General features: G+C 64.9%; 1 protein-coding gene across 1 annotated transcript in view; it reads right to left on the reverse strand.

The window, feature by feature from the left end:
* Positions 1 to 5,905: 5,905 nt before the first annotated feature.
* Positions 5,906 to 15,163, reverse strand: part of CDH4 (cadherin 4) — a 264,321-nt gene continuing 255,063 nt past the window's right edge. Inside the window, exons 10-16 of the mRNA XM_053927435.2 lie at positions 13,186 to 13,439; positions 12,503 to 12,645; positions 10,431 to 10,664; positions 9,668 to 9,901; positions 9,146 to 9,285; positions 8,589 to 8,753; positions 5,906 to 7,548 (exon numbers count right to left, since the gene is read on the reverse strand). Coding sequence (XP_053783410.1) covers positions 7,345 to 7,548; positions 8,589 to 8,753; positions 9,146 to 9,285; positions 9,668 to 9,901; positions 10,431 to 10,664; positions 12,503 to 12,645; positions 13,186 to 13,439 — 1,374 coding nt within the window. The 3' untranslated portion in view covers positions 5,906 to 7,344. The remainder of the gene's footprint in view (positions 7,549 to 8,588; positions 8,754 to 9,145; positions 9,286 to 9,667; positions 9,902 to 10,430; positions 10,665 to 12,502; positions 12,646 to 13,185; positions 13,440 to 15,163) is intronic.

Consider the following 15,163-nt stretch of genomic DNA (forward strand, 5'->3'; position numbering starts at 1 on the left):
GGCCAACAGTGACCTCAGGTTAACTCTCTGAGCCCTGGACAGGCCCTCTCCGTGTAAGGTCACGTGGGGGTCCAGGGTCAGCGCTCCAGCATGGCTTTCCTGCAGTGGGGGCCCAGCCAGCCCCGCGCCTGCGATGGTGGCCGGAGGACGGTGCTGACCCGAGTTGTCAGGGGCTCAGCAGGAGCAGAGAGGCAGGGTTCCTGAGGCAGCCAGGGGCAGCACACCTGGGGGGAGGGGTGCACTGGAGGGAATGCAGGGAGGAGGGCGGGCTTTACGTGGGTGGGGCTGCAGAAGGCCTGGGCACAGGAACCTGGGCAGGTGGGGTGCTTGGGTGCCGGCACTCGGGACACATGGGAGGGGTCACATGGGGGGTGGGAGGCTTGAGCAGGTAGGGGTGAGGTGTGTGGAGGTGGGGGGTGGGGATGTGCGTCTCCTCCTGGGCTGCCCAGCTCTTCCCGCTGGGGAAAGAGTGCGTGGGGTGAGGTCCACACCCTACCTTCTTGGGGATGAGCCTGGCTGCCGGCGTCGCTGGGCCAGCAGCCCCTCAAACCCCTAGGGCCCTGTTCCCAGACTCGGGGCTCTCCCATGAGAGGCCCAGGCCCAGAGGTTTTTTCTGGTGAGGATAGAGAGGGGCGGGGTGGTGGTAAAATCTCGTGATTTTTCAATGTTGACAATTGTGGCTGGTTGAAAAACGGCCCCCAAAAGGTAGCAGGTTGAACCCCCGGAGCCTGTGAAGTGATCTTATTTGAAAAGGGTCCCTGGGTGGGACGAAGGTAAGGGTCTCGAGATGAGCCCATCGTCTCTTGCCTGGGGGGGCCCTAAATCTAGGGACAGTTGTCCCTAAGAGAGGGAGGCCCAGGGGATTAGAGAAGCCACGTGCAGACAGGGGCAGAGACTGGGGCGATGTGGTCACAAGTCTAGGCCTGGGGCCACTGGACATTGCAGCAGCGGGAGGGACCCCCCTGGAACCCCAGTGGGAGCCCGGCCCCGCCTGCGCCTGGACCTGGCCCAGGGACACCGGTCTCAGAGTTCCGGTCTCCAGATCTGGGGAAGAAGAAATCGACATCAGCTGCCGGCATGTCCTTGTCTCAGTGATGCAGGACACTCACCGGCAGCAGTGGTGAAGGTGAGCTGCAGAGGTCACATCAAGGCGGAGGCGGGCCCCTGGGGCCACCCCTGGGAGAGCCCTCCGTCAGGTGCTGGCATCTAGTGGCTGTCTCTCTGGCATAGCCCCGCAGCAGTGGCCCAGGAGCAGGGCTTTGCACGGCTGGTCACGGCACGGGCAGTCTCCTGCAAGGCCCAGCTGACCCCGTGTCCCACACCAGCTCCTGACCATGGGCCTCCGTTTCCATGGCAACCACTCCTAACTGTAAAAGGGGAAAAGGCAGGGTGGCAGGAAGCAGAGGCCACTCTTGGCTCCGGGTGTAGCAAACTCACTCTCCTGCCTGGTCCCTCGGTCATTGTGCTTCTGGAAGTTTCTCTCCCTGCATCACTGGCAGAGTCCCTCCGTGGGGACTAAGCCCCCTGCTCTTCTGGAACTCCTTCCCGCTTCCAGTGACCATGGAAACTGAGAGGCCAGTGGTCAGGAGCCTGGCCAGGCCCTGCCAAGAGGCAGAGACGGACCGGAGGAGCTCGTCCAGTTACAGCGTGTGGCTGTTAAACAGTTCAGCATTTCAAGGGGTCAAAGGATGGGGGATCTGAGGGCCACGGTGGGGCCGGGTGGGAAAGCCTCTCACGCAGAGAAGTCTGGGGACTCGGCCCCCTGAGGGCCCCCCAGCCTTGCACGGGGACGTCCCCCAGTCAGAGCCTGGAGCGCAGGAGCAGCCGCTCAGCAAGGACGGGCGGGGAGCGCTGGGCCTCACCCCTCTGTCCCCACTCTCACCATTGAGCCAAACTTCCAAGCAGACAGTTTATTCCTCAACAGGCAGAAGTCTCCGAGGGTACCTTCTGAAGCTGCCCAGCTGCAGGGGCAGCACCGCGGACAGCGCCCTGCGGCCTCCAAGAGCCAGACAGCCTGCCTGTGAGTGTGTGGGGCCGAATGTGCCGGGGTGAGTGAGCGGGTAAGTGTGCGGGGGGGGGGGGGGGGGGGGGGGGTGAGTGGGTGGGTGTGGGTACTGGGCCTGGCAGAGGGAAGGGTGCGGGGCCCTTGTTGGGGGCTGACAGAGCCTGCGACAGGCCCAGGCTAACAGGCCCAGGAAGCTGACCTGAAGTCTGCCGTGTGTGTGGCCAGTCGCTGGGCCACCCTGCTCCGTGGGCACCAGGGCCTTGTCCCCTGTCATTCTGGGGGCCCCGTCTGGCAAGGCCCAGTGCCAACCAGACGATTTAATGCTTGTGAGGCCACAGGCTCCCAAAGTGCCCCTCATTCTGATGCTACTCCCAAGGGCTGGGTCAGGATGCGGGTCCTGCCACCAGGCCCTAGGGGGCTGTGGGCTGGGCAGCTGGGGTGGTGGGAGTGGGGGTGTCTCAGGTGGCCCAGGGTAGGCCTTTTTGGGGAGCCCTGGGGCTTGGGGCCCGCTCATAGAGGGGCTGGCAGGATGGAACCACTTGTCCTGCCCCCACCCACGGACCAAGGGACCAGCCAGTGTCCCTCCCTCTCCCGTGAGGCTGCTTCAAACCAGACTGGAGGGTGGAGCCGTGGGGCCGGGCTGGGACGGCTGGCCCACCAAGGCAGGGGCCTGCATCTCCGCCCGTGTGCCCTCAGGGCTGCCGTGAGAGCCCAGCGAGCCAGGTGGCCTGAGTGAGTGTGGTGTGCTCCTGAGGACGGTGGCCTGTGAGTTGAGCGTGTCGCCCTGAGATGCTGCGTCCAGGCTCCCACTGCTGGCAGATGTGTGATAACACCGCCCACCCCTGCCCCGTGGTGTCTCCTCTCAGGGACATTTCCACACCTGGTCCTGCCTCCGTCACTGGCCCCCAGCCTGGCCTGGGTTGTTGGGGTCTGGGCAGCGTGTGTGAGAGCAGCTTCCCAGGGCCTGGGGTGTGCGGGACAGGAGGGGGTGCCTGCCAGGAGCTGAGAGAGGCTGTGTGTCCCCCAGTTGGAAGTCAGGTCAGAGTAGAAGCTCACGTCTCTCTTCGGTAAAGCAGCTCCCACCAGGACTGGGGTGACGGTGTCCACCTGCCAGCAGCAGCCACTGGCATCGCCGTGGGAGGGGCAGTCACTGCGACACCCCAACCTGAACCGCAGGGGCTTTTCGCTTGGTCTCCAGTCTTACGCATTCTCCCTTACCGCCCAGACCTGGCACAGCTCCAGGCCTGACAGGCAGCTCTCACAGCGAGGGGCAGCCCCTCACCCTTTCTCGGTTCAGTTGCTCTGGGTCTGGTGTCCTGGGTCGCTGGGGTGGGGGGTGCTCTGCCGTGTGGCGCTGCCCGGTGGGCTCCACCTGTGGCTTCAGGCCTGTTGCCAGGGCTCCTCCAGCACTGACTCAGGCCAGGGGTCAAGGGCAGGCTGGGTCACATGACCAGGCGTGGCCAATCAGAGAGCTTCCAAGGACAGCTGAGCCTGGGGTGGGGGTGGATGGGCTTGAATTTGGGTTCGAGGCCTGAGGGTTGTAACCAGTTTGAACTAGGCTTCCGTGGTCTCACAAAGGTTTGCCTGTTAGGTAGGATGGGGACATAGGTATGTCATCCCAGTTTGTTGGCTTGTGTTGGACTAAGAACATAGACGTACAGAGACACCAGGCCCGTGCGCCTTCCTCCGCCCCCTTTCCCTGGGCCTCACAGGTGCAAGGCCTGCTGCCTTTGTTCCCCTCTGCCCTCCCAGGGCCCAGGGCCAGGCCCCCGACGGAGCAGCTGTTTCCAGACCCCATGCCCGGCGACGGGTCCCACTGGCAACGCCAAACCCTGCCGTGCTAGTCCGCCCAGCGTCCCCGAGCACCACCAGCTTCTGAACACGGGGACAAAACAAGGCAGGCGAGGCCGACTATTTCAAAGGGGACTTTATTTGCTCCTCAGAGCCACATGCCGGGGTTGCCCCGCACGGGGACGCAGCACCCCGCAGAGCCGCTCCTCCCTCGGAACCGAGACCGACCGCTGGGTGCTAAAAACACATGGAAAACATCGACGCACTTCCCTTTTTTTCATCTTTTCTTTTTTTCCTTTTTTGGTACAAAATGATACAAACAACAATACAAAATAGTTGTGCTGTGGACGTTTACAAAAGAAGTCGGGATGCTGCCTCTCCAACGGCGCGGGACGCGGAGTTGCGGCAGGAACGCATCACACTCCAGAACCTCGCCCCACACAGCCACAGTCATGCAGGCTGCCGCGCGCTTTGTCCATTTCCGAAAGAAACATGCAAAAAAAAAATCCGCACGGAGAGGGAGAGGAAGGAAAAGCAGAATGCGCTCCAGGAACACGGATGGGCACCCTGCCCGCGTCTCGGGCGTGAGCCACGTTGCCGGGCGCCTGCGCACGCGAGGGTGTGTCGTGCTCTCGGGGGTCATTCCTTTCAGCTTGGACAACAGGTGGGACCGCCCCCTCCCCCAGCTTCGGACCTTGGAGAGAACAGTGGTCCTCTCCAGGGACCGAGTGCTGGCTGGTGCTCCCACTAGGGATACCGAGGCATCTCTGGGCCTGACGATTGGCCGTTACCCTGACACTTTGGATGTGCTGAAGGACATGAGAAAGAGACCTAGGCAGACGGGGGGCCCTGGCTGTGGGGGACGCCGACTGAGGCCGGGGCCCTCCCGTCACGCCGCCCTGCGGTGCAAGACTGTCCCGCTCACAGAACAAGCCCCTGCGGGGAGCTCCACCTCACCCTGGCTCTGCCCCGCTGCCCAGGCCGGGCCTCCACGGCCGGGTGGGCCCCCTGGCCAGGGACATGTATCTACAAGCTACGGAAGAGACGTTTGACACTGATTGTACGCTTAGTTAATGCTAACTCGTTGGCCTTGGAACAGAGGTCCGGCATAGATCTGGGAGCGGGTGAGCGCCATCCTTCACTGGCCCAGGGGCTGCAGGATGGGAGGGAGCAGGCGCAGCTGTCTGGGAGCAGGGAGGGGCACAGGAGGGCCCCTGTCCGTGTCCCCAGTGGGCTGCTGTGGCCTCGGCCTGAAGCAGGCCCCTGGCAGTGAAGAGGGGTGGGGGAGGGGAAGGAGCAGAGGGAGCTCGTGAAACGGACGTCCCATCCCTGCTCCCTGTGGACTCAGCAGGGGGGCAGCGAAGGGGTCGGAGGGCAAGGGCTTGGCAGGCTGGCTGCTGCGTCCTGGCCGGGTGGGGCACATCCGTCCCTGAGGTGAGCCCCTGGCAGCCCAGGAGGCCTCAGGATTTCAGAGAGAAGGGCCCACGGCCGCCAGCTCCTGAGCCAGGTTCACACTTGGACCTGTGCCTGGAGAGCGAGCTGGCGGCAGACAAGAACTGGACGGCCCAGCTCCCTTCCCACCTGCTGGACCCCCAGCAAGCTCTTGCCTGGCCATGCCCCGGCCACGCCCCAGCCACGGGACTGGTCTTCCCACCTGACCCGGATGATTTGCATAGCATGACTTAGGGTTGCAGGGGGCCTGGCCACCCCTGGGCAGGCTGCCCGACATGCATCATGAGACACAGTGACCTGCTCCCACCCCGGGCAGCCATGCCCGGGGGCAGAGTGGACAGAACCCGCCGCAGCCCGGCTCTGGGAGAGCCAGTGGTTTGGTTTGGGGGAGAACCCTGACATCCAGCAGGGACACCCGTGTGCCTCGCTTACCCACGCGCTCGCTCAAGTTCACCTCAAGGCCAGAGCTGTTTAGAAAAGAGGCTGACCATGGAGCAGGGAGAGGCCATGGGTGGAGGAGCGGTTCCGGGACCCCCAGGTGGAGTGGGGGGCACTTGCCTTGCTGCCCCTCGACCTCCCAGGCCCTCCCTGCCCCCAGGGGCAGGCCAGCTTCCTTGTCCTTCATCACCTGGGACTTCCCTCCCCCAGGGGGCTCTGATGCTGAATCCCGCCCCGGCCAGTGGCACCTGTCCCCCTTCCTTGGGTACCCCAAGTGGACCAGGTACAAGGTCAGCCCCTTGAGGGTGCCCCCCTCCTGCATCCTGCTGGCTGGAGGCCCCTTAACGCCCAGGCACGTCCCGGGTGCTGCTGTGCACCCGGCACAAGATCCCCATTGCCGCAGGGGTCCCCCCAGGGGTCCCTGGGACACAGCCCATCGCTGTCCGCCCTGCGGAACTGCCTGCCCTGGCCGTGGAGTGAGTCCGACCGGCACCCCCCGGGCAGGTCCGGCTCTGGGCCTTGAGCCTGGAACCCTCTGCAGCCTCTCAGTGCTGACCCGGGTCCGGGGGCTGCTGTCCCCAGCAGGTGCCACCCGCCCTGCCATGGGTGCACGGGTGGTGGGATGGGGCTCTTGGGCATGCTCCCAGCAGGTCAGGTGCACATGCTTTCCGCCTGTTGGAAGGCCCCGACCTGGGGGGTGGGGGCAGGGGCTTCCCTGGCCTTGGGAGTCTGCACGGCCCTGGGTGGCCGGGGGTGTTGGGCACGGTCTGGGGGCTGGACTGGCACGTGCCCGCTGGGCATGTGACAGCTTCGGTCTGGAGGGAAGGGGGGCTCAGATGCTGGCTGGTTTGGACCAAGGGCAGTGGGGATGTGGGTGGTGTTCGGGGTGATAGCTGTCCCTGGGGGAGGCTGAACGGTCTGACTAGGGGGACCCAGGGGACAGCCAAGGATGGAGACGGCCCCTGGGCAACCCCCACTCCGGCTATTTGAGCATCTTGGTGGGGGTGGCCAAAAACTCAAGTGGAAGCCAGCGCCCAGGGTGGGGCTTCTGGTCGTGGGCTTGGCCACCCCGAGGGGCCCCCCGGAGACCTGACTGTGTGTGCAGATCGTGAAGACGCAGGGGGGCTGTTGCGATTTTGACCCCAAACTATTTTTCCTTTGCAAATTTTGTCAAGCGAGTCACCCCCTTTTTCTCTTAATAAAAGGCCAAAATACAAAAAATAAAGAGAGAGACACATTCTCCCCACCGCTAAATTGGTGCCTTGGGAGCGAGGACCAGCAGGGCGGGGCGGGGCCGACGGGGCGGGGCTGTCCGAGGCAGTCACTCCTGAGTTTGAGGGGAACTGATACGTGCACCGAAAGGCACTTCCACGTTTGTGTTAAACAGTGCTTCTGTTCTAAGAAATTCAAGTTAAGACAGAGTGCCTCTCGCTGTCCTTTAGTGATGGGTCAGCTACCAGGATGGGCGGCAGGGCGACGTGTTCATGCCAGACAGCTCAATGTGGGGGGGTGGGGGTGGGAGCACCCCCAGCACACCACTAAATGACGCGTCTGCAGGGAGGCCTCTGTCAGGCCTGCTCTTCCGGCGTCCGTCCGTCCGTCCGTCCGTCCGTTGGTCCGAGCGCTGGTCCCGCTTTGGTCGGGGGAGGAGAGGTCGGTCAGTCCTCGCCGCCTCCGTACATGTCCGCCAGCTTCTTGAACCGGGGCCCCCAGTCGTTCAGGTAGTTGTAGTCCTGGTCCCCAGAGCTGGACGAGTTGAGGGAGCTGACGGAGCCTGCGGTGGAGCCGCTGCCTTCGTAGTCGAAGACCAGCAGGGAGTCGTAGGGGGGCGCGGTGGGGTCGTTGTCTGCCGCCCGGAGTCCCTGGGGGCCACGAGACTCGGTTAGGGCGGAGGGGGGCTGCGGAACAGGAAGGAGGAGCCCAGGGGAGGCAGAGCTATCAGGGCCCGCACACTGTAGGTGCTCAATATGTGCTCCCTGTGTTTAACCGAAGGGCATCTCGGAGAACAGAGCAGGGAAGCTGTTGGAGGTTGCAAGTTCACTGTCAGCCTGAGGCGGGGCTGGGGGGGCAGGGGGCTGGGGGGGCCCTGTGACTGGAGTTCAGCGCCCGGTGGGTTGTGTCTCCGTGGTCATTGTCACGTGGGGCGTGCACCTGAGGCAGCCCGAAGCCAGAGTTCTGAAGCTGTTAACTCCCCGCAAACAAAATCAGGCTGCAGCGACCCCCCCACCCCGGTGCCAGCCTCTGCCCTGGAGTGCGGGCCCCCCTGGTGGGTGCACACCCCGCTCCCGTGCCTGTGGGTGGGCCAGCTCTGAGGTGCGGGGGCTGCACTGGCCCTGGGAGGTCCCTGGCGGGGTGGCCCAGTGTCCCTGTGGTCACAGCCCTACGCACCTCAGCGCCCAACTCTAAGGGTCGTTGGTACTGAGCTGTTTGTACCGCCTGCTTTCACTTCCTGGGAGAATTAGTCAGGAGTGGGCTTTCTCACAGAAGGTGGGGAGGGTGTCCTTTTGGGGGTAGTGATCGCTGGCCAAGCCGGACTGGGCAGCTGCAGAGGTCTCACTTGTGGCCTGGGACATGCCGTGCGCTGGGGACTGTGTGGGAAACCTCTGTCCCTCTGCTGGGCCCCGCTCTGGTTCAGTTGTGGATGGGACGCAGGTGGGATGTGTGCGTGGCCAGGCCCCGTCCCAGGCACCATTGGAAGCAGGGGCAGGTGCCACAGGACCCTGCACGGGGCGAGTGCCGAGGGCGGGGCTTGCCCATGGCCGACAGAGGCCAGGCCGGATCTGCGTCCCCTCTGACCACCCAGGGCCCAGTGCAGAAGGTGCCGCTGTGGCCTCTGCGTGTTCGCAGGGTTCTACTTTTAGGAGAGGCCCTGCTTGAGGCTCTCCTCTGCCCGAGCACCCACCTCATTGATGAAGTCGCCGATGTCCCCCGGATGGGGCAGTGTGGGCCGGACCGGGTACTGGGGCTCGGCGCCCACGGGCCGCTCATCCACCCGCCGCACGCCGGCCGCCTTGCTCAGCACGTGCTCCATGGCTTCCGGCTGCTGCAGCTGGCTGAGGTCATAGTCCTGGGTGGGGTCAGGGACGGGGCTCGGGAGGGGCCGCAGCAGGGCACAGAAGAGCCCACTGTGCTGCCCCGTCCCCCGGTCTGCCTCCCCTCATGCCTGCATCCTCTCTCTCTGTCCTGAAGGCACGTGTGGGTTGCCTTTGCCGGCCTGGTGGCCCCTGGGGGACCCACTGCCCACGCTGCTCAGCTCCCATGCACGTTCCTTGGGGCAGCCGGGAGCCAGGGCCGCTGCCACCCCTGTTCTTGGGGGGACACTCAGCTTCAGTGGGTAAGGACTTGCCCTGAATCCCACAGTGGCCACGGTGGACCCAGCGTCCAACCTGGCAACTCCCGGTAGCCCCCTGGCCCAGGTGCACGGCCTCGGGGGCGCAGGGTGCAGGGGCGGGGCCTCACCTGGTCCTCCTCGCCGCCGCCCTCCTCGTCGTACTTGAGGATGTTGTCCCGCACGTCGTCCTCGGGGTCGATGAGCAGCTGCTTCGTGTGCCGCTCCTTCTCCCGCCGCTTCATCCACACGACGAACAGCAGCACCATGGCTGTGGGCGGGGTGCGCCGTGAGCCGGCCGTGCGCGCCACGTGCCCGTGCGAGCATGCCACACACGTGTGCACAGTGGCGCCGACACAGCTGGGCCGCACACCTGCGAGAACGTGCATGCACACTCCCACACGTGCGTGTGTGTATTCATGCACGTGTGTGCAGGCGTGTGCACATGTGTGTGGGCAGTTCCTGGGAGTGGGCCTGGGTACATGCATGTCCACACGTGTGCACGGCTGTGGCCGTGTGGACATGGCTTCAGCTGGGTCTCTGCAAGGTCCTTGGTGGGGGCGCTGGGAGACGTGGGCGGCCGGCCGGCACACCTGGCTCCCTGGGATGGCACCCCCGCCCACCCACCCTCCTGTGGCGCCTGGCCCACTCACTCAGCAGCAGGACGATGCAGAGGAGGATGGCCGCGATGGCCCCTGTGCCCAGGCCAGCTGCCGCCACCGCGCCCGTGGCGGTGCAGTCGCCATGGTCGTCACACGGGCACACCTTGACCTTGATGACGGACATGTTGGACAGCGGGGGGTTCCCGGAGTCTGTGACGATAACAGGGACGTCGTACACCCCGGCCTCCAGGTACAAGATGCGCAAGCTGAGCTGGGCGTAGTCACCTGGCACGGGGCAACACGCAGGATTTAGTTCACGGAAGAAACACACAGTGGCGGGTAGCTGTGTGTGACAGTGCCCGCCAGCGGGGAACAGGTGCAGATGGAACCACGGTTTCGGCTAAGAAACTGGGAAAGAGCTGCTTAAAGCAAGCCCACTCCCTGTCGGTGAGGCGGAGGGAGCTCCCTCCTGTCCGTCTGGCGAGGCTGGGAATCCGTGGGGCCTTTCTAGATGCTTCTTCACTATGCTGGCAAAACTTCAGGATTTGGGGCCCTTCTGTACAAGCCCACACCTCGGAACGAGCCCCCGGGAACAGAGCGGTCCAGGTCAGCTGCAAGGACGTTCACCTGGTGCGGCATGGCAGGTCCCCAGGCTCGTGGGGGCTCCTGCAGGCGACAGGCTACGCAGCCCTCTTGTGGGTTCACCTGCTACCCCTGTGGCCTCCCCTTCCAGGGCACTGGGCCCTGGGGGGCTGTGTCGACTCGGTTGGACTCTCCTAGCGCGGGGGCAGGGTGGGAAGGGTGGGGGTCTCACCGTTTAAGCGGGTGATGGTCCAGTTCCTCCGCACGGCGGCGGGGACGAAGGGCAGCTCAAAGACGTAGGGGCCGACGTTGGGGTCGACGTCGGCGTCGGCCGCGGTGATGTTGATGGCATTGAGGTGTGGCTTCTCGCAGATCTGCCCCTCCCTGGGGATCAGCTCCGGGGCGTTGTCGTTGATGTCGATGAGATAGATCTGCAGGGTCCCGGTGCCGCTGGCGGGGGGGACCCCTGTGGGACAGATGCTGTCACCTCGCGGGGCCATGCCTGGTGCTCCACGACCTTGCCCTTAGGGGGCCCGGGAGGCTCCGTGGGGCAAAGCCTCCCCCTGCCCTCCGAGTGTCCGTGCCCCACCCCCAGCAGGGCTCCCCTTGGCCGGACACCCTAAGCTCAGGCTCTCAGGCTCTTACAACCAAAAGGGAGAACCCCGGGAGCCATCCGTCTGCGGGAAGGAGGTGTTTGGGGTTGGGGTGCTCTCCCCAGTGGCTTTCTGCCTCAGTGGGCCCCCGCATGCCTCTCAGGGGCCGTACCCCCCTCCCAAGCCCCCCATGCCTAGGCCGGCAGTGCGGTGGACGTGTGCTGGGTGGCAGAGAAACCTGTCCTGTGCGCCCTCCAGGCGTGGGGGTGGTGACAGCTGCACTCTGACAGTGGCCCTGCCTCGTGAGGGCAGCTCCCAATGCGGAGGCAGGCGGGGCGTGTCAGAAACACACCCCCTGCGGCATGTTCCAGAAAGCACCTCAAAGCACCTTTACCAGACGGGCTCGGCCCCTGCGCTCGGAAGCCCAGACGCTGCAAGACCAGGAACAGGACAGGTGGAGTCTCAACCTGTAGGACCAGCCGTATGTTTGGGGGTCCTCCACGTGTCCCCTAGTCTGGCCTCGGATTCCGTTAGCACGTGCTGCTTCCTAACTGGGGCCCTCCCCCGCCATCCCATCTTCCCCCAACTGGTTCCGTCTGGTCCTGCAGGTCAGCTGGCAGCCCTGGTCCCTCTCCCATCCCCCGGTGGGTTTCCTCCAGCACTTCTTGCTCCTGAAACGATTTGGTCGACTGGTTCCTCACTTGAGTCCCTGAGGCAGGTGGCCCAGTTGTCCCTCAGTGTCCATTTCCCCAGTCTTCCTTACTGAAGGGGACCGGGTCCCCCAGTGTTATCCAGGGTCATCCCTGCCCAACTAGAAGACTGCATTTCTCAGCAGCCCGTGCAGAGGGCCATGGCTTTGTGACTGAGTTCTGGCCTCCGTGAGCTGTGAGGGGAGGTCCTTAGAAGGGGTGTGTCCTCCCGTTTGCTAGAATATGGTCGTGATGGCTGGAGCACCCGCAGCCATTCTGGACCACACTGCAGCTTGCCAAGGACACAGGAGTGGCCAGAGCGAGCCTGGGGGCTCACACCTGACAGTGGGCTGCCTGCTTCCAGCCGCCTTTTATGGAGAGGACATGAACCTGCCGTAACTTGCCGTGTATGGTGTGCTCCGCATGTGCCATACATGTTTGTGTGCATTATACACGGGATTATTGTCCTGTGGTTATGCTCGTGGTATGTGATCCTCATACCCACAAATAACGCGCACCCTTATCGTTCCCCCTAAAACGGGCAAAAAGTGAGCTTGATCCGCGGCACAGTACGGTAACTGTGTGGAGGTTACTGTCATTGCCACGCAGCTGGCCCTGGTTGCAGTGGACACGCTCGGGCCCCTGGAATGTCAGCCGTGCAGGGGGGGGGCCTGCTTGCTGGGGGGTGGTGCCCGCACTGCGCAGGGCTCAGGGCTTGTCAGCGGTGACAGTGCAGCCTCAGTTCACAAGTGGGGGAGCTGAGAAGCAGCTCGGCCATAACAGGGCTGGGATGAACCCTGGCTTCCCCGGTGCCCCCAAGTGAGTGGCCATGCGAATGAGCGCTTGGGCCTGGGTGGTGGGGCCAAGTGAGTGCTGCGGATGCACGCAGGGGGCACCCCGAGGCATGACGAGGCCCCACCTCCCCCCAGCCGCCCCTCTGGGGGCCGGTGGGCCTCCCTCGGTCTCCCTGCCAGAGCCCGCGCTGCTGGTGAGCACCTGCCAGCACCCGGGGCAGGCTGTACCGTTGTCGGCAGCCAGGAAGGTGGCCTCGTAGACGTTGTTCTTGATGTAGAGGGACTCGCGGTCCAGGACGGCCGCCGTGGTGACCTGCCCGTTGGTGGCGTTCATGTGCAGCCAGCTCGCGGGGTCGGACAGCTTCGAGTATCTGCGAACGGGGGCACGGGAGGTGAGGTTCTGGGCTGGGGGGTGCGGGCCCGGCCTGGAGCGCTCTGGGGCGCCGGCCCACATGCTGGGTTCACCGAGGCTTCCTCTCCAGCCCTGCAGGGCCCTCCCATGGTGGGAGGGTGGCGACTGGGACTCACGGTCACCGAGGTGGATGGGCTACGTGCTCTCACTAGGACCCCAGCAGATGCTCGCATGCCTGCCTTCCACAGGTGGGGAAACCGAGGCACAGAGAGGAGAGTGACCCACAAAGTCGCACAGTAAGGCTGGGGTGGGACCTGCCCTGTGTTGGCCAGGACGCTGCCCCTGGCTGTGGCATCGTTCCCTCGGCCCCCTGCCCTGCGCCACTGTGTCAGGTGGGCCGGTACCCCAGCGGTCCCCAGGGCTGGGTCCCGTTGCTCCCACCTGGGAAGACATGCAGGTGGGGGCCGCCTGGAGCCCTGATGGGGACTTTCTGGTTGTTTGGGCCCCTCTCCCTGGAAGCTGGGGCCTGAGGGGAGCAGCCCCGCGCCCGTGGACCCACCTCACTGCCTGCTGCATGAAGCGGTCGGGGTCTACCGCGGAGAAGGTGGTGAGCGCCGTGCCGGGGGGCACCCCCTCCTCCAGGCGGATGAGCTTGTGGTTGGAGGGGAAGTAGGGGGCCTCGTTCACGTCCATGACCGAGATGGTCACCCCCGCCGTGGACTGGAAGGACATCTGGATCCCGCTGGCCAGGGGCGCCTGGTTGGCCACCATCACAGTGAGCATGAATGCTCTGTTCAGCTCGTAGTCCACCGCCTGGAACCGGGGGGGGGGGGGGGGGGGGGGGGGAGGGGCAGCGGGTGAGCTGTGGGTGTGGTGAGGCCGAGGGGGGCAGGATGGTCAGCACCTGCCACCCCTGCCTGTCGGTGCCCAGGGGACTGGTCCCAGGGGACTCCGCCCCAGCCTCCCTTATCTCTGGTCTCCTGCTGGGTGTGGCCCTTGAGAGGAGAGAGTGTGGGTAGGGGACCCCCCACTGATACATGCTGGGCTGGGCCCACACTCTGCTCACGAAGGAACTAAGTACAAAGAGGGATGTAAAAACCAGGTGTGTGTGACCTAGGTGTGTGCACATGAGTGCGCCCGGCCTGCACACAAGACGCGCTGTGGGTCTGGGAGCCTGACGCTGCCACGGGGGAGGGGCAGGAGGGGTGGGAGGCTGCGGCAGAGGTCGGGGCTCTGCAGTAATGGCCCCACCGCCCCCACAACCCCTCGCTGCCCCGGTGCCCTTGGGAGTCCTCGTCCTCTCCAGGCATGGCCACCTCGCCTGCCGAAGGAAGGGGTGCTCCCTGCTACCTCTGGAGACAGTGAGACACTGCCTCCATGCACGGCCCAGCGCTCAGCGTGGCGCCCGGGACATCTGAGGGGCGGCCGACAGCCCCCTTCGCCCACCACACCTGCCCACCACCCAGCACGATGCTGCGTGCGCTCAGGGAGGTCGTCCTTATGGATGGGCCGTGCATTCCAGGAGGCCCCTCGGCCCAAGCTGGCTGCCAGCCTGTCAAGGCACCCGACGCAGAATCCACTGCCTGTCACTCCCGGTTTGGAAGGACCCACTGGGGACTTCGGTCCAGAAACCCTGACCACCCCCTTCACCCCTAGATGCGAAGGTGCGAACCCTCCCTCTCCCCCTGGACTTCACATACCACCAAGCGCCAGCACCCCCCCCCCCCCCCCGTGCCCGTGCGGTGTCAGGTCCACCGCCCCCCACACCGAACAGCAGCCAGCACATCCGCCCCTCGTCCCCTGGTCCCTTTGAGAGCTGGCGCTGCCCTGTTTAAACTCACTGCTGTGTGAAATCGCGGCGTCTTTGTCTACAGCAAGCCCCTCAAGGCTGACTGGCCTCTCTGGGGGTCCGTGTCCCTGAGGGCGTGGGAAAACACTGCAGGTCTGGTGCTAAAAACTCGGCAGCCCGATCAGGACGCCTTCCAGAGACTGCTGTGGCCGAGAAAGGCCGCAGGAGCGTTAAGACAAGGCAGGTTTGTAATGGAGGAAGCAATGGGTGATTTGCCCCAGCAGTTTCAAAGGGAGTGGTGGGGCTGCCTCCACGGATGTGGCCGTGACCTTGCGTGAGGGTGAGGGGGTGGGTACTGTGGGGGGCGCCCTGGGCACAGTGCCAGGGCCACCAGGGCTATGCTGCTCTGGGGACCTGGGCTTGTGGGAAGGGGGTGCTTTCCCCCTGTGCTGGCCGCCCCACCCTCCTGTGGGCCCCTGGGCCCCAGCCTGCTCCCAGCCTCTGCTGGGCCTTGTCTCTGGGCCAGCAGATGAGGCCAATTCTCAGCTTTCGAGTTTAAACCCTCAGGTCCAGGGTGGCCGTGGGAAGAACCTGAGGTCAGTCTGGGGGGTGGGGTCCCCCTGGAGGAGGCTGTGACTTCACGGCTGGAGCGGGGAGAGGGGTGGTGAAGGAGGGCAGAGGGGATGGGCTCCTGCGGAGGGTAGGAACGGTGGCAGATACCCCGTTGGGGGGTGTCTGAGAGCCAGCG

Source organism: Desmodus rotundus, chromosome 6 (assembly GCF_022682495.2).
Source record: "Desmodus rotundus isolate HL8 chromosome 6, HLdesRot8A.1, whole genome shotgun sequence".
Lineage (NCBI taxonomy): Eukaryota > Metazoa > Chordata > Mammalia > Chiroptera > Phyllostomidae > Desmodus > Desmodus rotundus.